We start from the raw sequence: 21939 nt of genomic DNA, 5'->3' as shown, positions 1-21939 counted from the left end.
CCCTCCACGTGTCGTCCCGGTCTTCCATTGACAGCCGATAGACCCATCATCACCTCGTCGATAATTCCATTCACCCAATCCCCTCCATCCCACTTCTCTCTCTTACATCACTCTCTCTCTTTGTCAGTGCCCATATTTATCCTCTGCACCTTCGTATTCCCATTCTTTATTCGTATTCCTCGAGTGCAGCGAAGCTTCCCCTCTTTATATCTCCATTCGACAGCTTTCCCCCACTTTGCGACGCAGCATAAGGTTCTCGGTCCGGGTGGAAGTTTCGGTTTTTATTCCTCTGTTTTTGTTCGGTCGGAGTGTTTCCGGAGGAAGCCATGGATCACGCGAGCGAGGCTCACCGGACCGATTTGATGACCATAACTCGGTTCGTGCTCAACGAGCAGTCGAAGCACCCCGAGTCCCGCGGCGACTTCACCATCCTCCTCAACCACATTGTCCTCGGCTGCAAGTTCGTCTGCTCGGCCGTCAACAAGGTCTCCCTGTCCTACTTCCGCTGCTATACTGTCCTGCTTGCTCATTGACCTCGATAAAAATCTATTTGTTTCTGCCATTCCGATATCTTCGATTCGAATGCCGTTCATATCAATCGTTCCGTAATGATGATGAAACGAGAGTTTATGAAAAAAGTTGAAAAGTTCGCTGCTTTTGAATGTTGCTATGTCGGTTCTGAGCCTGTGATATTTATGTGGTTAACTGCTTGGTATCGGGTTTAGTTCGGGTAAAATCATCTTTTGACACGATTGGATATGCGATGATCGGGTTCTAATGATTGTTAATTGGTCGTTTCTGAGATGTGCTTGGTGCTGAAATATATTATGTGATTCGAACTTATGCAGGCAGGACTTGCAAAACTCATTGGACTCGCTGGAGAGACCAATGTACAGGCAAGTGACTTATCGATTCCAGGCCTGGGGCTTGTTTCATTTTTCCCAGTATTATTAGTTCCTTCAGATATACTAATAGGAATTCTCCTTTGTATCTTGGAAAGGGCGAGGAGCAAAAGAAGCTCGATGTGCTGTCGAATGAGGTCTTCATCAAGGCATTGGTCAGCAGCGGCCGAACAGTAAGCCATTCAGGAGATTCCCCAGGCTTATTGAAATTAAATTAATAGTGTTAAATGCTTAATTCACTGGAACTCTTTTGGCTGCTTGAAAAGTGCATCCTTGTGTCGGAAGAGGATGAGGAGGCAACTTTCGTGGAGCCCTCTTTGCGCGGGAAGTACGTAACTATGCACCCTCCAATCTGCTTAAGTATTAAGTTTTGGTGCTCCTTTTCATTGAATATAAGATCTCATGATAATTATGCAGGTACTGTGTTGTTTTTGATCCGCTGGATGGATCCTCGAACATCGACTGCGGTGTCTCAATTGGAACTGTAAAATACTCTGTCCTTTGTGCTGATCATATTATTTATTCGAGCAACCTTAATTCCCAATAGATCAATATGAATTGTTCTTTTCCTTCTTGTGTTCATCTTAGATCTTTGGGATTTATATGATGAAAGACAGTCATGAACCAACACTGGAGGATGTTCTGCAACCCGGCAAGAACATGCTAGCAGCTGGATATTGCATGTATGGGAGCTCCTGCACGGTACTATAACACCCTTCTTGTAATATAGAAATTATTCTGCTGCGGAGAAGTTTTTTTTTTCACTTATTGTGATGTTTATTTCGGGATGTGTTGCAGCTTGTTTTGAGCACAGGATCTGGAGTCAATGGTTTCACCCTTGACCCATCGTTGGGGGAATTCATCCTTACACATGCTGATATCAAGGTATGCTTGTGGCCAAAGAATGTTACAGTTACGCATATTTGTATGGTCGTACTGCTCGTTGGTGTAAGATTGAGATATATGTTCATGCAGAAATATAGTGGAACTTGACCTGTGTATTTAGTTCCGCTGATGATTTGTAAGACCAGTGAAGTCCTTTTGACATGACTGGTCGTCGGAGATGTACTTGATCTTAAGTGTTGACACAGTCTGAGTTCTTGCATTCAGAACCCATATATAAAATCTGAGTTGTAATCTCGGCAACATGTTACTTATAGATCCCGAAGAAAGGAAAGATTTACTCTGTAAATGAAGGAAATGCCAAAAACTGGGATGGTCCAACAGCCAAGTGAGTGGTTATCTTGGTTCTATCTCTTTTGCCGTTCCAAGTCTTTCTGATTTTACGAGTGGACTGAGGTTTCAATTATCGGGTTTAGGTATGTTGAAAAATGCAAGTTTCCTAAAGATGGGTCACCATCCAAGTCTCTAAGATACATCGGAAGGTACAGTTTTTTCCCTAAATCCAACACACAGATGGGGGGGGAACTCATATTCATTGTTCTCTTACTTATTTCATTAATCTAAATGACAAGATTATTCCTTTCTTCTCTCCTGATAATAAACCCGTGGTTAAACAGTATGGTCGCCGATGTTCATCGCACATTGCTCTACGGAGGCATCTTCTTGTACCCTGCTGATAAGAAGAGCCCCAATGGAAAACTCCGGTAACATCAATTTGTTCTGCTTTGATCTTCGTAGAACTTGGTTGCTGAAGAGAACTATATGTGACATTCTGATCGAGTTCTGTGCGTGTGAACTCCAGTGTTCTCTATGAAGTCTTCCCGATGTCGTTCTTGATGGAACAAGCAGGAGGTCAGGCCTTCACAGGGAAGCAACGGGTAATGACTGAAAGAACTTTGCTCTCGGTTCAACCAAACCTACTCGAGATCGGGTCACTATTTATGGTGGCACTATAACGAGATAATGATAATTTGGCGAAGACTCTACAGAGGACTCAAGCGAATTGAATCTGATTGTTGTTTTTGCAGGCGCTGGACTTGGTCCCGAAGAATATCCATGAGAGATCCCCGATATTCCTGGGCAGCTACGATGACGTTGAGGAAATCAAAGCACTGTATGCAGCCGAAGAGAAGACCGCCTAAAAACCATATAGTTCCCTTCTCTTTTTACATGAGAAGTAACCCCATTCTGCAGGTAGCAGTGAGCTCCCATCCTAATTGTGGATTCACAAAGTCAGGTCTCTGTTGTAATCATATGCTACATTACAGTTCCATCTTTCAATCAAATGACTGCAATCGGTGTTCATACACTGTCCTCTTTGATATGTCAAAGGTGAATGCATTTATATGTGTTGCAGAATCTTTAGGTATTCGATTCTCTAGAGCTGTAACTGCTGTTCATATCAAACTCACTAATGGACGTAAAAGTCCAGATGAATTGCCTGCCTTTGCTTGGATTCGTGCCATGTCTTAGATTTTGGTCAGTTACTTTGTAAATTGGGTTCATTCTGGTTTTACTTGTCAATGGAGGTGAGATCTGAGTGGCGACTATTGATGCTGCCTGGACCTCTTTGACAATTATTCGAACCGTCTACGAACCTCCTCTTTTAAGTGTTGGAGACGACGATAAAATAAAGATAAGTTCCAAGTTGATTGTGAGATAGCTTCTTCCTATTTCAGTCACCAACAGTTTTGTGAGCGATTTTGAGACTCTAAATGAACTCGCTATGGTCGAGGATGTACCTTTGCAAGCATTAAGAGGAGTATAGACTATAATACGTAATCATATGCGTTTCCAGAAAAAGTCTAATCATATCCGTTTGAAAAAAATTCAAATGATAATGAAATTTACTGTACGTTCGGTTCGCTGAATGGAATTGATGCATAATAGGATGAGCAAGGATTAGAATTGACAGGAAATATAATTGAAATTATAATGAAATTCATTTGTTTGGTTGGATAGAATAGAAAAATGACAAAATCGAAAATACATAAGATAAAAAAACATATACACCCTCTAATATTAAAATAATATATTAAATTAAAAAAATTTTAAAAAGAGAAAATTGAAATTCATTATTCATCTTCTTTGTTGAAGAACGACGAAGATGAACAGTGCCAGAAGCCATGGCTACGGAGAGCTAGCTTTGGCTCTCCAGCCATCTAGGGCTTGCGAGCCCCACGGTGGGTTCGCACTAGGCTTGCGAACCCAGCCCAAGGGTCGCGAGTCCTCGATCTCAACGAACCCAGGCTTGGGAGCTTGAGCTCGTAGGGAGAGAAACTCTTTCTCTCGTGAGCAATTAGGATATTCACGTGGAGCGTAAACGAGCTTGAGCACCCAGTTATTTAAAATAAAATAAAATAAAGGGATAGGGACCACAATAAAAAAGTTATCCTCCTGTCCGTTGTCTGTTGATGCTTCCAAGTTCAGGGCGTTAAAGCTCAAAATATTGGTGTGTTTAGTTTTAGAATTAAGTAGAGTTGGGTTTTGATTTTAATTAAGTTGTAATGATTGTGTTGTTGAATTATGAAAAAAAAAGTATGAAAAAGTGATGAATAGTTAAGAGAAAGTGATGATTGTGTTGTTGAATTTTTAAAAAAGTAACGAACATTGGAGAAAATTTAATATTAAAAATTGAATTTAGTATAATTGAGTTATATGTGGGTTTATATATGGGGTCTACCTTTTTTGAATTGAAAGAGTTGATTTTTGTTGTGTAGCGAGTAGAGTTAAAGTTAAAGTTAAAAGTTAAAATCTTAAAATCAGATTGTAAAATCAAACGGAATATTAATGGTGCGTTTGGTTTGTAAGTAACATTTTAAAATCAGATTTTGATTTTGAAAAAGAGTTATATAAATGGTTATATATGAGTCTCACCCTTTGACTTTGTATGAGTTATTTTATTTTGTTGTGGAAAAAAAATAGTATAAATGGGACTCACCATTTGACTTTGTACGAATTATTTTGTTTTATTATGGATAGAATTAAGTTAAAGTGTGATTTTAAAATCACACTAACCAACCAAACAAATAAAGCCTTGTTTGGATTAACAATAAAAAAACTTTAACTTTATCTTTAACTTTAACTCAACACACTACATAACAAAAACATACATTTCTCAAGTCAAAAATTTTAACTTTAACTTTAACTCAACACACTACACAACAAAAATACACGTTTCCCAAGTCAAATTTATAATTATATCTCATTTGTCTTTTTTCACAATTAAAATCAAAATCAAAATTACTTTAACTCTGAAACTAAAGGCACCAAATTTAAGGCGCAGAATGTGATTGGGAGCAAACATCTTGGGGCGCAACAATAATCAATATCTGTGTTAAAAAAAAAAAGTCTCTCGCATCGCATGCAATCATCTCCAATGATAAAGTATCGTGAAGCCATATATATCATCTCATTATAAGTGCTGTCGCGAAATGGAACTATTACACTTTATGACACATTTGATATACAATAAATATACTGTAGAATATTTGAAATGATGGTGAAATATATAATGGAATATAGATATTGGCGGTTGATGACAACAGATACATACATATATGCTTTGATCCGAGGAATTATATAGTGTAATTTTTATATTGACAACTATATGTACAGTTTGATACATTATAGGAACACATATATAGTTGAATATATAACTGGCCGCTCACGTACAGACTTACATTGTATATTGGCAATGATATATTATATATATAGATGCCGTTTACATCGAAACCTGTAGCATTATATTCCATTTACAAAGATGTGTGCACTTTTGCTTGATATTTTACTCGGAGAGTTTATCATTTTCTTTTTATTGATATAGTTGCTCACATAATTACATTTAATTTATTTTTCACATATTTGCATTAGAATTTTTTTTTATTAATATATCTGCTTACATATTTTAATTAAATTATTTTTTTCCACATATTTACATGAATATTTAGGTGCCACAGTAATTTATATTTATAGATGTGTTTTATTCATTTAATTGTCTACTCTTATAATTTATAATATCTAAATTTTTCTAATAAATTTTTAATTATTGTATATATATATATTTATAAATTTTCTCTCCACAAAAATAATTAAGGTTTCGTTTGGTTTTGGAATAATTTTTTTTATTCTATTCCACTTTAATTCAACTACACAATTAATTCAACGATACAATTATTACTTTTATTTTTTTTCAATTTGTTATCTTTATCGTTCAATTCAATTTTTAATACTAAATTTTCTCAATTATTTATTATTTTTTTCCACAATTCAACAACACAATCATTACTTTCTCTCAATTATTCAATATTTTTTCTCATTTATTTTCATAATTTAATAATACAATCATTACTTTTTTATCTTCTCACTCCACCTTATTGTTACAATCAAAATATATATATATATATATATAGTTAGAATGGAATTGAATTAATAATGCCTTAAAAAATTTTATTTGTGGCATTCGCTTGCAATGCACGGCTTTTCCACTAGATATGTTTGGGCTGCACTTTCCACCCAAAAAAAAAAAGGTTTGGGCTGCACTTCAAAAACGCGTGGCGTGACACAGTGGATGCTCGTACTCGAACCTATGTGTGCGCGTCACAGGGGAGCACAAACTCTCCTCCTTCCTTCTCCCAAGAGACTATTCTCAATTTTCTCCTCCCTTCTTCTGCGACAATCAATCACTCAGCTCAGACCTCTAATGGCGATTTCTCCCTCGTGAATTTCTCAGATCCACACGCTTTGAAACCCTGATCACGAACCTCCGTAGAAATGTCTTCTGACAGCGATGACCTCGACGAGGATGAGCTCCTCCAGATCGCCCTGAAGGAGCAGGCCAATCGGGATCTCAGCTACCAGAAGCCCTCCGCCGCCGCCGGCCGTAAGCCGGTGGCGAATTACGTCCAGCCGCCCCAGCAGAAGCCTGCGAGCAAAGCAAGCAGCTACAATTCCAGCTCGGGCGCGGGGAACAGAGGTAAGGCCGGGAACAGGAACAGCAGAGTAATGGACGACGACGACGATTCGGAGGTGGAGATGCTGAGCATCTCCAGCGGGGACGAGGACTCGAGCAAGTACTCGCAGAAGACTAGCAGAGCCGGCGGTGCTGCGAGAGGTCCGAAAGAGGATGATAGAGCTTGGGAGGGTGGGGAGCCTGCTTTCTGGAAGCACGTGGACGAGTCTGAGGTATGCTGCCTTGGGATAAAAATCTTTCATTTTTTCAACTTGTAATTCGGGCTTGAGCTGCCAATTGTTTCATCTCCGTTGGGTGACTTACTTTCAGCCATTGCAGACTACAATTCTTATTCACGTACCATGACTCTGCCTTATACATTCTGTATTTCGGTACGATGATTGTTTGCTTTAGCTTATCACTTTAGAGCTTCATAATACTGCTTCATTAAAATCTCCACACATCATCAGAGTTGATTTAGTGATTTACTTGAGAACGAAGTGAATATTATGGCAGCCTATTTGCAGCATTGTGCACCCAATGGCTTTCCCAATACTATCTTGTGGGTTTAAAGATATTTTTCTTTTAAAGTCGCGGGATTGGCACCTGGGTCGATTTAGTGTTAGCATGTTGAAATCTTGTTTTAATACCCATTACTGCCTAGTCTGGCAAATCTTCACTGATTTCGTTGGATGAGATCAGACTTATTAAATGTGTTTATTTATGGGGAACTTACTTTCATCCTGTTAGATTTCGGTCTTCTATTTGTGATGTCTGGCTGGCTGGTTCTTGTTGGCTCTGTTTTTTATCACATTGTCAGCTCTAGGGAAATATTGGCGCATGTGAGTTTGGCATTTGTTTCTGAGATTAGTGTTTTTATATTTTTACTGTTGGGCCGCTTATTTGTTTGAAGTGCATTAATTTTTACATGTATGGTGGTGTTGTTGAGGCTTTATTTGTTTTGATTTGCCTTTCGTGTATTCTGCTGGCAATTGGGCTGCAAGTGTCCGCAAGGCATGTGAGTGGTGCCTGCAAATTCCAAAGGCAATCGTGCTTTTATTCAGGCAATTTTATTCTACTGAGATATAACTTCTAGAGCAGGGATAAGGGTGCTAGAACCCTGTCCACACTATCTTGAAATTGTCCTCGAATTTATGTAACTTATCCGGCTAAGTTTAGTTTGATGTCCGCTTGTGGAGAACTCATTATGCTCTACTATACCAAATATGTCCATCCATTATTGAGTTTTTTGGCTTTACCCTTGGCTCCCACAGAGCCCCATTGCTGAAGATTTGTGCATACACAATTTCACATTTATAATTCTAAAGGATATATTATGTATAATGCAGATTAATCATCATAGGATTTGTTCTGGTGAAATGGGTGCTTATGAAGTTCTCTTGTCATAGCTTGCTCGCAGGGTCCGTGAGATGAGAGAAACGAGGACAGCCCCTGCAGTACAAAAGTTGGAAAAGACTGCATCAGCAATGGGTCGAAAGGGGCTAAACAATCTGACATCCTTTCCTCGCGGAATGGAGTGTATTGATCCACTGGGCTTGGGGTAAAGTTATTATTCTTTCTTAGATTGTGCATGTTGGTTCTACCATTATTCAGGCTAATGCTTTGTCCATGCTATAGCAGTTGTCGTTAATCCTACAATAAATTTACCCCCAGCATATTGCATATTCGTGAGCTGATATTGCGTTTTATACCTCCTATATAGGTTAGTCTAGAATACTTAAAAATAACTAGAAAAAAATTGTGATGACCTCGTACTAACCTCTCAAATCTTAAATTTAATTGTACTGACAGGATAATAGACAATTTAATTGTACTGACAGGATAATAGACCAGAGATCCTTAAGATTGATCACTGAATCCTCAGAAAGCTCTCCAACAAACCGCAACAAGGACCAATTGGATGGTAGTCTTCATGGTATACCTTTTGCTCCTCCTATATGTATGTCCAATTATTTTGATGGCTGTGGTCGGTTTGACTGAGGGAAGTCTTATTTTGTTCAAGTTCGGGCCTTGCTCCGAATTTTCAGTGTGTTCAGAAATTGTGTCCCTGCAGGTTCTTTGGCCTCCTCTCTTGTGACGTCCAGGGATCCCATTGGGCTGGGAAGACTAGCCTCCTATTTCTTGTCTATGTTTCCAATATATGAAAGGATGGTCAATGATCTTTCTTGCCATCATAGGATGAGCGTGACCTCTGGTCCTTTGCGCAGTGCTATGTCTAGCCCCAGTAACTACTTCTTTGGTTGTTTTCTTATCCGACGTTTTGTTTATGTGAATCATTGCAGAGAAATTGATGTATTTCTCTGAAAAATTTGATGCGAAGCTGTTCCTCTCACGGGTACACCAAAGTACAAGTGCGGCAGACCTTGAAGCTGGTTCTCTTGCACTGAAAACTGATTTTAAAGGACGAACTCAGCAGAGGAAACAGTTGGTCAAGGATAATTTTGACTGCTTTGTCTCGTGCAAGACCACAATTGATGGTATGCTATCTCCATATTTAAATTGCTACTCAGTACCTTACTACCTTCTTGATTTGTAGTTTTAAAATAAAAAAGATAGTTAATTGGTTATAATTGCAACCTTTTCTGGCTTCATCAAGATGATAAGGGGAGTTTCTCTCTCTCTCTCTTTTCTTTTTTCTTTCTTTCCCTCTTTTCCTCCAGATATTGAGTCAAAGCTGAGACGAATTGAAGAAGATCCCGAAGGTACCGGGACTACTCACTTGCAAAAGTGTATTCAGGGAGTAAATTCATTGGCTAGTCGAGCCTTTGAACCTCTTTTTGAGAGACAGGTAGAAGGAATTGATTTTAGTACCTCATATCTTTGTATATGTTCTGAACTTAGCTGGATCAACTGCTTTTCCCCATTGCTCTTTAGGCTCAAGCCGAGAAGATCAGGTCCGTCCAAGGAATGCTCCAGAGATTCCGTACGCTATTCAATTTGCCCAGTACAATACGTGGGAGCATTAGTAAGGGCGAATACGACTTAGCAGTTAGGGAGTACAAGAAAGCCAAGTCAATAGCTCTCCCATCCCATGTATGAGTACTTTCCTCATTAAGGGGATTTTGTCCTGCTATAATTTGAGAGTGGCATCTGCTTCGGAGGATTTAGTTACCTTGTCATTTCCATAATATTTCTTCTTGATTGAGTTATAAATCCTTCTTCAATTTCAAGCGTAGAGTTGAGTGATTCATGTCAAAGGTGGGAACTGTGTTTTATAGAAGCTTTGCTTGCAACCTTTATTATCAGCAGGATATAGAACGATTCTTTCTACAAATAATTGGTGATGCCTTCTGCATGTATGAAGTTTATCTCTTGGTATATCTTACATGAAAGTAATCTAGAGCTGTGCTGATGACAATAATTGCTTGCATTATATGGATGGTTCTTGTAGAGGCAGTTAAAAGTATTTATTTTTCCTTGTAGGTGGGTATACTGAAACGTGTCCTTGAAGAGGTGGAGAAAGTGATGCATGAGTTTAAAGGCACTCTTTACAAGTCTATGGAAGATCCTAATATAGACTTGACAGTAGTAAGTTTACCAATACACGAGCCAATCATGGGAATGTACACGAATGGATGTGCTAAGAGGATCCACTACTTTTAAAAACTGATATTTTGTTGAGTGATTTTTGTGGTCGCATTCAGATGACAACCTGATAAAGGTATCTAGTGCATTTAGATAATTTAATTTTCCTCATTTTGCCATTGGGATTTTCCCTCTAGGTGCAAAAGAAGAGGCTGTCAGTTTTTATGTTGGGAACCTTTTGCTTTGTATTTATGAGAGTGATAAAAGGTTTTAAGCCGATCAGTTTAGCATGTTCAGCTGATGTGCTTTTTTTTTAATTAAATAAATATATATAATTGATCTGCTGTTTATTTATTTGTCCATTAATATTTCCCCCCTGTACTACCTGATCTTCTAGCAGCTGAAATAATTTAAATCGATTATGCAGCTCGAAAACACCGTGAGGTTATTGTTGGAACTGGAGCCAGAGACTGATCCTGTCTGGCATTACTTGAGCATTCAGGTAATGCTAACCAGGAGGAAAAAATGTCTTTCTATTTTGGTGTACGTTTTATATGTCTTTGACATACAATAAACAGGGTTCCTCCTTTTCCACTTGAAAAAGGATAAATGGGAGCAGAAAAAAGATCCCTCTCTTTGGCTTATCAAATCTCTAGGTGGTCCTCTATTATTTCTAAGCAGAATTCTTTTCCTGCAAGCTGAGAATATGTACCAGACTTAGAGATGTATGATTGAGTTTTCATCAATATTAGTTCAAATACGCAAATCATGAACAATGGCTGCAGTGTAGACGCTGTATTTATTTAGAATATATATGAAATATTTCGTTGGAGTTAATTTTAAAGAACTTGCTAGTTCTTTCTCCTGACTAATCTATCTGCATTGTAGAATCAAAGAATTCGAGGTTTGCTTGAGAAATGCACCCTGGACCATGAAGCGAGGATGGAGAATCTACAAATTGAGTTACGTGAGAAGGCTCTATTAGAGGCCAAGTGGAGGCATATTCAGCAAGATTTGAATCAATTTGTAAGCTCGAGAGAAACCTCTTCTGACAATATGATTGGTCTGGGAAACTGTCTGATATTAGTTTCCAAACAACTTCCTATTCTCAGGAGCTGGAAAATTTAAGACCATTTAATTTCCAACTCGTTAAGATTCTAACGTACAAATAATATTATACCATTCTTGAATACCGACACACCTTTTGATATTTTTTGTTTTTTCTATTGTCAATTTTGTGAGTCAGGGAGGAGTGAGGACTCACATAAGGACATTTCACAGTGATGTAATTTCAATTAAACCGAATAAACTGGTGATAAACTCATAATTTTTATGAATTCGATTTATAAACTAACTTCTTGATAACAGTCTCTGGATTTTCAAGCTTAAGAACCATTAAAATCTTTTATCCTTTCTGAACGACCTTTCCTGTAAAGCATTTCTTTTATAGCCTTGAAATACTGCCATCAGCAAAAGAAACAGGGTTCTCCTTCCAGTGTGTGGAACAATTGTGAAGTAATAAATGATTATCAATCATCATATCATTACTACATTGATTTGATTTAGTGCTTTACTCTCAGCCAGATGGAATCTCTCATCTGTCAGTAGATTCACAACCAACAGAATTAGCTGGTGAAGAAGTTGATGCTCTCAGAGGGAAGTACATCCGTCGGCTAACTGCTGTAATTGTCAGTCACATACCAGCTTTCTGGAAAGTAGCACTTTCTGTTTTCAGTGGGAAATTCGCTAAGGTATTCCTACCATTGTATGGTTATTTTTTACATATATATATGAGTTGTTAACTCGTTATCAAATCCATGCTATATTTAGTTTATATCCATGGGCATTGATCAGTAGTTTGCATTTCTCCAGGATGACTACAGTTGCTCTTGCATGCCACTGTCGCCTGCATAATGAATCATTTTGAGTTCCAACTTACTCTCTTTTTTGTATTTGAAAAAGATAATCATAAAGATCTGAATTCTTTAATATAACTCTTTACATAGAACACTTGCTAAATCAAAAGGCCGCATATTTCTCTCACCAAAGGATATGCTTTTCAATACTCTGCATTTATTCACTAGATCTACTATTAGATTATGCTTGAAGCTGCCATATGTTCATTGTAACCTTGCGTCTTCTAGATCCTTCTATCTTCTTTCACATCCTTTCTTCTCATGAAAAAAAGAAGTTCAAGAAGAAGTAGAACTTTCTATCCCACTTAGGCAAGTCCATAGTAACCTAGAATTATCTCGTAAAGCACCGAGGTTTGCACTATCATTTCATATTTATTGTCCTGTATCCAGCAATTTTGCAGCTGGTTGTGGAACAAGTTTTATAATCAGTAGTTAGATCTAAAATAGATTAGAATGCGGCGCCGTAAGATGTTACCTTGGCTTTATCTGTTGTTCTGATAGTCCTCTCTCCAGAGAACCTCCCAATTTTCTGTGTCCTCTATTTATAAAAACAGTTATGCCCTCTGAATACCTATAATAATCAATTTAGTGCTGTTCTTTATTTGCAGTCTTCCCAAGTTTCGGCTGAAACAAACATTAACAACCCAGCTAGTAAAAGTGAAGAAAAGATTGGAGAAGGGAAGTACTCTAGCCATTCGCTTGATGAAGTTGCAAGCATGATACGTCAAACCCTATCTGCATATGAAGCTAAGGTTTGCATTCCATAGTTTCCTGATTGATGAAGTTCTCTGTGGCTGTGATAGTAGTTTTGATTCTTTTTTGTGGGAACATTTTTCATTTCTTAAAGCCTCTATAATCTAATTTCTTTTGTCCCACTCCAGTTGACCTTTATATGCTTCTCGCTGACTTATTTGAGCATCCCAACCTCTGGTTTTAGCCAGGCTAAGAAAATTTGGCTGCATTCCTTGGTATCTTTAGTCTCTTGGTCTGGCAAACGGCATTAATGGAACTTGCACCTGTTGCAGGTGCACAGTACGTTTCGGGATCTTGAAGAATCTAATATTCTGCGACCCTACATGAATGATTGCATAAAGGAAATATCTAAAGCATGTCAAGCTTTTGAAGTAAAAGAATCAGCTCCATCTGTTGCAGGTCATTAAACTGACTTGAACTTGCAGTTCCGCGTTTAATCTGAAGTTTTCTAACTTTTTTCCCTCTGTACTGGTCTGACAGTTTCAGCACTGCGCATACTTCAGTCTGAGGTGACTAAGATTTATATACTAAGGCTGTGCTCATGGATGAGATCAACAACCGAGGAGTTATCTAAGGAAGAAACGTGGGTGCCCGTGTCTATACTTGAACGGAATAAGTCACCATACTCAATTTCATATATGCCCTTGGTGTTCCATTCAGTTATAGTGTCAGCGATGGATCAAATTAGTTCGTAAGTCCTTCATGCTCTACTTTGCACCCCTTACAGCACTTGCTTCTACAAAGTCTTTTTGAAAACCATATTGTCCCTTCGTGTTTACCTTCCAGGTTAAAATAAATAGGTGGATCTATTTCTCTGGATCGGCCTACATAAGTTTGTTAAGAAGAATGGCCCATAACTTTACTGCTATTTACTTTACAGAATGATTCAATCAATAAAGGTTGAGGCACAGCGGTCAGAAGATATGTTTGTGCAACTTCGAGAAATTCAAGAATCTGTTAGACTTGCATTTTTGAATTGCTTCCTGGATTTTGCAGGTAAGATGGGCTTGTCCCCATGTAAATTACTCATTTGTGGTTCTCGAACTTTCGGGTCAATTTTCAACATTTTCATCCTGCATTTACTTATCAGGTTATTTAGAGCGTATTGGAAGTGAGCTTACCCAAAGCAAATCCGGAAAAGAAAACTTATACTTGCAAAATGGATATGCATATGAGCCAGAAGAAAAATTATCAGCTGAGCTTCCTGGAAATATTGCGGATCCCCATCAGCAGTTGTTGATAGTCCTAAGTAATATTGGATATTGCAAAGACGAACTTTCTCATGAGTTATATCAGAGATTCAATCACATCTGGCAACAATCTGGGTACGTATTTCCTACTTGGAAGAATAATTGATGATCTTTAATTTTGTTTTCCTGCAACTTGCATCAGCTATGAGTGCGAGCTCCTATACTGGGTAAAAGTAGCTGTGTAGATAGGGCATGGATCAGTTGCGCAATAATTGTTAACTGAAGGATCACATCAGAATTTAATTTTCTCGAGTCAAAATATAATATCTGATAACCACTATTCATATGTCTCATGCTTTTCCTTGACCAATTGTCAGTGTTTCGCTAAACCTGATTGTGTCTTCATCTTATGGATATATTTCTGAAGGATGGAAACAGTGACAACTAGTGCACAGAATGTTTGTGGACAGATAACTTGGTTAAGAATGATTATTATGTTAGAATTCGCTTGAAAATCTGCCTATTTCTTTTAATAGAGATGGTTGTTTTACAAGTAATTTTTATGGATCCTTTTGGCAACTTTTGCAATCATTTTTTTCCAACTGCTCTTTAATTTCATAGTTATCATTCATCCTCCAGGACAAAAGATGAAGGAGACAGTGACATACAGGACTTAGTCATGTGTTTCTCTGGGCTTGAAGAGAAGGTTCTTGAACACTATACTATTGCAAAGGTACAGGTTCATAATAAATTTTCAGCATTTTCTACTGGAAATGACTGGCTAACAGATGGCCTGAAGAGATTGCTTCATGAGTTTGGCTGGTCATGTAGATAGACAAATAAGTAGTGAAGTGTGGTAAAATATTTTTTTGTTTTGGCAACTCACGTCAAATTCATTGAAAAGATCAAAATCTTTGATGGAAGCAATGAGGCATTGATCGCTCACCAGGTTAATAAACACTACTTTTTTAAAAGGGGAAAGCTCAAAATCTGGTTATTTCAGATGCTTATACTCTATTTGGTCTTCATCCGTTTTATGATCTTGGTATGGACATGTCTTATGCATGGCACTTTTATGTATTTGTGAAGAGAGGAGATTTTCTAGATTTTCTACCGCCACACATTGGGAAATTTCCTGATTCTGATTTTTGGATCAGTCATCCCATTAACTTAGTTCGTTCTTCAGGCCAACCTAATTAGGACAGCTGCTGTTAACTATCTGCTGGATTCTGGAGTACAGTGGGGATCTGCTCCTGCAGTCAAGGTAGTAAACTTGTGTCAAATTTTTAGCAGTTATAGACTTTTTTTCCTTCTCTTTTTTTTCTTTTCATTTTTTATGATTCTTTTTAGTGAAATTCTCTCACTTGAACCTAATATTTGGGACCATGTAGGGCGTGCGAGATGCAGCTGTGGAATTATTGCATTCTCTAGTGGCTGTTCATGCTGAGGCAAGTTCTTCATACTGCATCGCGATGTTTATTCCACCTTATAAATTTCTACTGGCTAATTTCTTGACTGATTTGCTTAGCTATGTGATGTTGATTTCATGTTAAATTACAATGATGCATCAAAATAACTTTGTACAATGGGTGAATAATTTATTGACTTGCGAGGAAACATTACATGATTTCTACCCTTCACTGTGACAGGTTTTTGCTGGGGCTAAGCCTCTATTGGATAAGACGCTCGGCATTCTCGTAGAAGGTCTGATTGATACATTCCTCAGTCTTTTCCATGAGAACAAAAGTAAAGATCTAAGGGCACTTGATGCGAATGGTTTTTGTCAGCTCATGCTCGAGGTATGCTGTAAATCTCAAAATGAGGGGAAAAAGTAAAATTTCGAAAAAAGTCTAGTTGTAATTTACATGCAGTGGATGCTGCTCTCCTGTTACTTGAGAATATTGTTAGTGAAGCAGTCCGGTAAATTTCCATCAGAACAAGCAGTATGTGTTCTTGAAAAAATTAAGAGTTGGTGAAAGTCTCTCGCAAACATCGTACTTTGCTGATCCTACTGTAACCTGTTCTCCCATATGATATAATGCAGCTCGAGTATTTTGAGATCATACTGAAACCATATTTTACGAGTGAGGCAAGGGAGTCCTTGAAGTCACTGCAAGGGGTGCTGCTGGAGAAAGCCACAGAGGGTGTGACTGAGGCCGTTGAGAATCCTGGACATGCTCGCCGTGCAACTCGTGGGAGTGAAGAGGCTCTTGCTGATGAAAGACAGCAAGGAGGGATGAGTGTGTCACCCGATGACCTAATAGTAAGAAACCTCTCTTTTCTGGTAATTTGTAGTATTGGTTTTACTTTCATTCGTCTTTTAATAGAGCTTAGATGCGGCAATATTAATTCATTTGAGCTTGCCAAATTCAAGATATTGCATGTTAAGGTGTATGCTCACTTGATTATCAGATTGTTGAACGAGGAAAATATTATAGAATGTAATGCAGCTCGAAAACATGTTAGGCATTAATCATTGATTTACTTCCTATTTCTAAGCTAGCTTTGCTGAGAGAGTTCTCACGATACACTTACCCTGAGTGACCATATAATTTACTTATCCTGAAATTTTTATCTTTCCATTACTTTCTAAAAATTCAATTCGTGATGATACGACTTGTGTTTGTCCTATGTACCAGGCTTTTGCCCAGCAATATAGCTCCGAGTTGCTTCAGTCAGAGCTTGAGAGAACTCGTATCAACACGGCATGCTTTGTGGAGTCAACTCCATTCGACACAATGCCAGAACGTGCTAAGCCTGCTCACATGTCCTTCAGGAGTGGAGCATCCATGGATTCCCCCAGCAGGAATTTCAGAGGCTCGCAGGCTTCTGCTTCACCGAGTTTCTCACGGCACAGGCGAAGATGAAGTTCCAGGTTCTTGAATTATCTTTTATGCTTCCAATATTGGTACCTTTGCGGACTTCCTATATTAGAGCTAATAGTAGATTCAGATTCGTACTCTCAGGTGAAAGGGAAAGAACTGAGCTTCCTAGTTTTATAGTCCAAATCAGTCATTAAAGAATACTAAATAAATTACCTTGGTGGATTTATACGAGCATGCTCTCAAACTTTAACGAGACACCTTTTTCTATATGAATGTATTTGATTTCAAATCAGGTGGACTTGTATGTATGCATTTCAGCTATTCATTCACATTTTTCATCGATGGAAACCATGCCATACTCGACATTAATTTTATTACTCTCTCTCATCAGTTGCCTCTGCATACAGAAAAGAGGAAAATTGTGTTATATCAACATTAGTTATACAACTTGTTTGTCCAAGGGACAGGTTTTAATTGAGTTGCCTCAATTTTCAGGATGCACGGGGTTGACAATACGCAGTATGCTGAGGCTGAGGAGGTTCGCTCTTATCGATTTTGGATGGCCTTCAGTTTGTAGCTATGCTTTCTTGGTTTTGACTTGGATCGATTGAGTTTTTGTTGTACGAGTTGATTGATGTCCTGAAAAGTTTCATATTCTTTACTTGGTAATTATATGATTTGTGAATATGATTCCTTTTCCTGTTTTCCTTCTGGTGAACTTGTAAAGTATGCAAATAGAATGACATCGTTGTACTTCCATAAAATCTCTCCGATGTCCAACAGGCAGGAATATCATTTTATTAAGATATCGGATCGGTGTTATGTCTCACGTAAGTTCATCATACTGAGTATATAGATAATCTTCCCAAATCAATACTACGACTTTGTATACTCTGCTAACAGTTCTGGCTCAACAGCTATATAGCTTGTAGCCTCGATGCCATTTTTGGGTCTAACTCCTGCAGCTATGTACAATGGAAAGAAGCACAAATTGAAATCTGTGTTCGTACAAGCAGTTTCCTAGTCAAGAATAACAGAAACCTACTTGAGCTCATGTTTCGGTTTAGGGCTCATCCTGATGCGGGGTAAACCTCGTCGAAGAACTTCCTCTAAGCACGTTTTCTCAAATGAAATTCTATTTCCCGATATTAGATGCGGCCTCATTCCCTCTGAAGCAAAGCAAAGACAGTCCATATCCAAATGATTGTATGTCAAGTACCTGATAAATAAGCTTATAAATGCTTTGAATGGATCTTGCCCGGGTCGAGGAGCATCCGAACAGGTCAGAAAGGACGAGGTATGTGCCCATGCAATCTCCTCATTATTCTCATCGGGATCTCTTGCAGTTCCCATCATCCTCGGGGCCTCAGGCACTCTCCAAGGACAACATGATATATACCCTAATGGAAGATCAGCAAACATGATACTCCGATATCATAGATTAATCGATTGCATACCGAAAAATAAAAGCAGTAGAAGCACCGTCCTGTACCTTTGCCAAATAGAGCGAACTCATGTACGAGCTGCTTGTACAAGAAGAGACTCAAATCTTCCTCACGCAAATTCACCCCGAAAGAAAATTGCATTCGTGCACCTAATGAAGGCAACGGCTGAACTGGGACTCTCAGGAACTCAGCCCGAGTAAAATTAATGCGGATTCAGTCCGCAAAATAAGCTAGTTTCTCTTTGATTTGCCGATCGATAGCCATTAATATGCTGTAAATCATGCTTCTCTCAGGATGTGAAGTGTCCCCTGCTATGAAAACATTCTCCCGCCTCTCCACCTCAATCCAGCTGCACCCTGCTGGTTTCTTGAGATCCCTACTCTTCATCAGCTTCCTCGTCTCCAAAACCTCGTCCCACCTCTCGTCTGCTGCATATAAGTTTGACAGCACGACATAGTTCCCTATGTCATTAGTTTCAGTCTCGAAGAGATGGATCCCCACAACTCGGCCCAATTCCACCTCATGATGGTTCCTGCAAGCACCTAGGAGAGTTCCCCAGATGTTAGCAGTCGGTTTAACAGGCATTTTAGTCACAAAGGTGTAAGCCTCGTTTAATTGGCCTCCTCGAGCGAGGAGATCCACCACACAAGCATACTGCTCCATAGTCGGCTTCATGCCATGAACTTTCTCAATTGAGTAAAATATCTCCAATCCTTCATTGATAAGGCCACCGTGACTGCACGCGGATAGCATAGAGGTGAAGATGATATGATCAGGTTTGACACCAGAACCGATCATATCATAGAAAACTTCAAGGGCTTCTTCTCCCATGCCGTGCATTGCAAAGCCACCAATCATCGCCGTGCACATGAAAAGATCCTTACTCGTGTTCGACTGGAAGAGCTTGTAAGCATACCAGATGCTGCCGCATTTTGAATACACATCTAAAATGGCTCCTTTCATCCTAACATCCTCAAAACAATTCCTAACCAAATAGCCATGGCATTGCCTCAAAAAATGGACTGATGCCATTCGCGCACAAACAGGAAGGAGACTCATGATGGTTACCTCGTCAGGTTTCATTCCTCGAGCTTGAAAATCGTGAAAGATACTGAGGGCTTCATTCAAGCAGCTGTTCTCAGCATAAACTCGAATCATTAAGTTCCAAGTGGTAATATCCCTTTCGCGCATTTGACTGAATATCCTGTATGCATCATCATGTGATCCGCTATCCACATAACCAGATATGATCGAGTTGCATGTCACTAGATTTCTGTTCTCCGATAAACTCTGAAAGATCTTCAGTGCACTATCCATATCACCGCATTTGGCGTATGCATCAAGTATGGCGTTTCCTACTGTGGGCTCTCTATCACCGAGTATATGAGCAGCCTTGATTGAATAGCAGTGAACTTCTTTTACCATCACTAGTCTTGAAATAGATATACAAAAATTGATCAGTGTCAAAATAGTAATACCATCCGGTTTTAATCCTTCACTCAGCATCCAGGCCAACAGGTGTGGAAACTTCGAATGATACCTTGTGTTCACGAAGGCATCAAGCATGGAGTTCCAAGATATCAGATCTCTCTCTGGAATCACTAAGAATGCGCGATATGCTGCCTCTGTCTCATTGCATTTTGCATAGAAATTCAACAAGGCATTTCCGACTGCTATATCCTTGTCAAGGGACGGACGTCGGACTACGTATCCATGGATCTGTTTTCCCATTTCTAATTTATTTAAAAGAGCACAAGCAGGGAGAACACTAACGACAGTGACCGAATCAGGAGCAACTGTAGCAACTGCGAGCAATTCCCAAAACAGCATCAGAGCTTTTGACCACCAACCATTTGAGGCACAACCTGCAATTACAGAATTCCAAGTAACCAAATCCCTTGATTCCATCCTCCTAAATAAGGACTCTACCACTTGCATCTGGCCAGTCCTTAAGTAGAAGGTCAGAAGGGCATTGCATACAGAAACATCACCGGACAAATGCGCTCTTTTGAGCACAAATGCATGAATCTCTTTCCCAAAGCAAAGAGCTGCAGTCTCATCTAGAGAAGCACAGACAGGAAAAATAGTGGCGATCGTTGCATAATTTGGCTCTATCGGCCCTTTCAGCATCCAGCTGAATGTCCTGAATGCATCGGACGTCAACCTGTTCTCAGCAAATCCAGCAATCATCGCATTCCACGAAACCACATCTTTCTCATCTAAACCAGCAAACACGGCATATGCATCAGCCTTCGCTTGCCCACATTTTGCATAGAGTGATATCAAAGCATTTCCCACAAGGGTTTGTGTGTCCAGTCCGGACTTAAGAGCAAGAGAATGAAGAGACTTCCCTGCATCTAAATCACCCAAACGAGCACACACAGGAAGAACAACGGATAAGGTAATAGAGCTCGGCCGAGGTTGTAATGGGACAAGCATTCCTTTGAACAATCTCATCACTTCAGTATCATAGCTCCTTGAACTTGCAAACCCAGATAAGACAATATTCCAGATTACTGTATCGCAGCTGCCCAGCTCGCTGAACAGCTTCTGGCAATCACCGAGAGCTCCTGACTTGGCGTACATGTTCAGTATTGCCTTCGATATACAGAGGCACGAAAGATGGCCTTGTTTCAACACATTGCCATGAAGGGCCTTTCCCAGCTCAGTTGCCGAAAGGGCCGAGCAGGATTTAATAACAGCAGCAATGACTAGAGTACTGGGTTTGAAACCGATATGGGATCTTGTCTTCTGAACGAACAGGGACACTCCTTCCCGGTGTCGGGAGCTCATACAGTACTCAGTGATCATGGCACCCCATGCTCTGAAATTTGGCTCGAGCATATCCTGTGAACCGCTTGTTACGCTGCCCCAGGCATACTAGAGAGGCATTTTAACAAACAGTTTCCAAGCATGGTCGAATTCCATATAGATGGTTAATATCTCATCCCCTTCGAAATCTAGAGGTCGGCTTTGCATACTTTTCTTGGAGACAGGACAATTTGGTTTCTTGTTTTTGTTACAGCAGGTCAGTTCAGAGAAGCAAAGAGGAACATCTAGAGAGAAGGTGGAGAGAGAGAGAGTGAAGTCAAGTTAACGTTCAGTACAAGGAAATATGGCGCCAAGCCAACCGGACCTGTTCTTCCCTTGCCATCTCCCTCTCCCTCAATCCTCACTATAAGGCTACCGGTCGATCTCGAATCGTTACTTCCGAGTGGCTTCAAACTGCAATACCGAGCGTGCTCCAGTATCTTTCTTTCTCTCTGTTCTAAGGAATTCAGATCTCTTTCGTAATGGCTACCGGCAGTCTCAGACCATTGCTTAGGGTTCAAGTGACTCCAAACTACAATGCCAGAGCTTACTTTGGCGTCACTCAACATTTGGAATTCAGACTCTGTACGGAACGATACCAGGGGTAAATCACCATTCAAAAGAAATCATTTGAACCTTCCTTATCTCCATCCCTCGGTCAAGAGGAGCATGTTAGTTCTTGTAGTCGGAACCTCTC

At 39.4% G+C, this 21939-nt stretch overlaps 3 protein-coding genes across 5 annotated transcripts; 2 read left to right on the top strand and 1 right to left on the bottom strand.

Annotated features, from left to right (window-relative positions):
• Positions 1-91: 91 nt before the first annotated feature.
• LOC116203977 (fructose-1,6-bisphosphatase, cytosolic) lies at positions 92-3261 on the top strand. Its single transcript, XM_031535979.1, has 12 exons — positions 92-485; positions 849-896; positions 1001-1075; positions 1169-1230; positions 1320-1386; positions 1491-1604; positions 1701-1787; positions 2063-2133; positions 2222-2287; positions 2423-2509; positions 2608-2683; positions 2834-3261. Exons 1-12 carry the CDS (start codon positions 327-329, stop codon positions 2945-2947), a joined length of 1026 nt encoding a protein of 341 aa, XP_031391839.1. The 5' UTR covers positions 92-326; the 3' UTR covers positions 2948-3261.
• A 3136-nt stretch (positions 3262-6397) lies between these two features.
• LOC116202199 (exocyst complex component SEC5A-like) lies at positions 6398-17793 on the top strand. 3 transcript variants are annotated; one of them, XM_031533635.1, is made up of 22 exons: positions 6402-6989; positions 8166-8317; positions 8577-8692; positions 9060-9254; positions 9438-9565; positions 9652-9810; positions 10201-10305; positions 10730-10804; positions 11191-11328; positions 11883-12053; positions 12827-12970; positions 13244-13370; positions 13452-13662; positions 13852-13967; positions 14062-14296; positions 14801-14894; positions 15348-15425; positions 15553-15609; positions 15811-15960; positions 16206-16424; positions 16801-17036; positions 17482-17793. In XM_031533635.1, exons 1-21 carry the CDS (start codon positions 6579-6581, stop codon positions 17026-17028), a joined length of 3309 nt encoding a protein of 1102 aa, XP_031389495.1. In that variant the 5' UTR covers positions 6402-6578; the 3' UTR covers positions 17029-17036; positions 17482-17793. The 3 variants fall into 3 exon arrangements, with proteins under 3 accessions (XP_031389497.1, XP_031389495.1, XP_031389496.1); XM_031533636.1 differs by having other exon boundaries at positions 6579-6989; positions 8598-8692; XM_031533637.1 differs by lacking the exons at positions 16801-17036; positions 17482-17793 and having other exon boundaries at positions 6398-6989; positions 15811-15865; positions 16206-16352.
• On the bottom strand, positions 17769-21933 carry LOC116202200 (putative pentatricopeptide repeat-containing protein At5g08490). Its single transcript, XM_031533638.1, has 2 exons — positions 18479-21933; positions 17769-18386 (listed from the first exon to the last, which is right to left on the bottom strand). Exon 1 carries the CDS (start codon positions 21273-21275, stop codon positions 18645-18647), a length of 2631 nt encoding a protein of 876 aa, XP_031389498.1. The 5' UTR covers positions 21276-21933; the 3' UTR covers positions 17769-18386; positions 18479-18644.
• Between the last annotated feature and the right edge of the window lie 6 nt (positions 21934-21939).

Source organism: Punica granatum, chromosome 4 (genome assembly GCF_007655135.1).
Source record: "Punica granatum isolate Tunisia-2019 chromosome 4, ASM765513v2, whole genome shotgun sequence".
Lineage (NCBI taxonomy): Eukaryota > Viridiplantae > Streptophyta > Magnoliopsida > Myrtales > Lythraceae > Punica > Punica granatum.
The sequence above is the reverse complement of the archived record's forward strand: the minus strand, read 5'-3'. Positions and strand labels throughout refer to the sequence as shown.

What these genes read in the sequence shown, in the direction of transcription:
- LOC116203977 (XM_031535979.1), top strand. Translation starts at nt 327, where the DNA reads ATGGATCACGCGAGCGAGGCTCACCGGACCGATTTGATGACCATAACT. An exon ending in GAGCCCTCTTTGCGCGGGAA is followed by an intron (nt 1,231 to 1,319) that starts GTACGTAACTAT and finishes ATAATTATGCAG; the next exon opens with GTACTGTGTTGTTTTTGATC. An exon ending in GCGGTGTCTCAATTGGAACT is followed by an intron (nt 1,387 to 1,490) that starts GTAAAATACTCT and finishes TGTTCATCTTAG; the next exon opens with ATCTTTGGGATTTATATGAT.
- LOC116202199 (XM_031533635.1), top strand. Translation starts at nt 6,579, where the DNA reads ATGTCTTCTGACAGCGATGACCTCGACGAGGATGAGCTCCTCCAGATC. An exon ending in ATTGATCCACTGGGCTTGGG is followed by an intron (nt 8,318 to 8,576) that starts GTAAAGTTATTA and finishes ACAGGATAATAG; the next exon opens with ACAATTTAATTGTACTGACA. An exon ending in TATCTGCATATGAAGCTAAG is followed by an intron (nt 12,971 to 13,243) that starts GTTTGCATTCCA and finishes CACCTGTTGCAG; the next exon opens with GTGCACAGTACGTTTCGGGA.
- LOC116202200 (XM_031533638.1), bottom strand. Translation starts at nt 21,275, where the DNA reads ATGCTCGAGCCAAATTTCAGAGCATGGGGTGCCATGATCACTGAGTAC.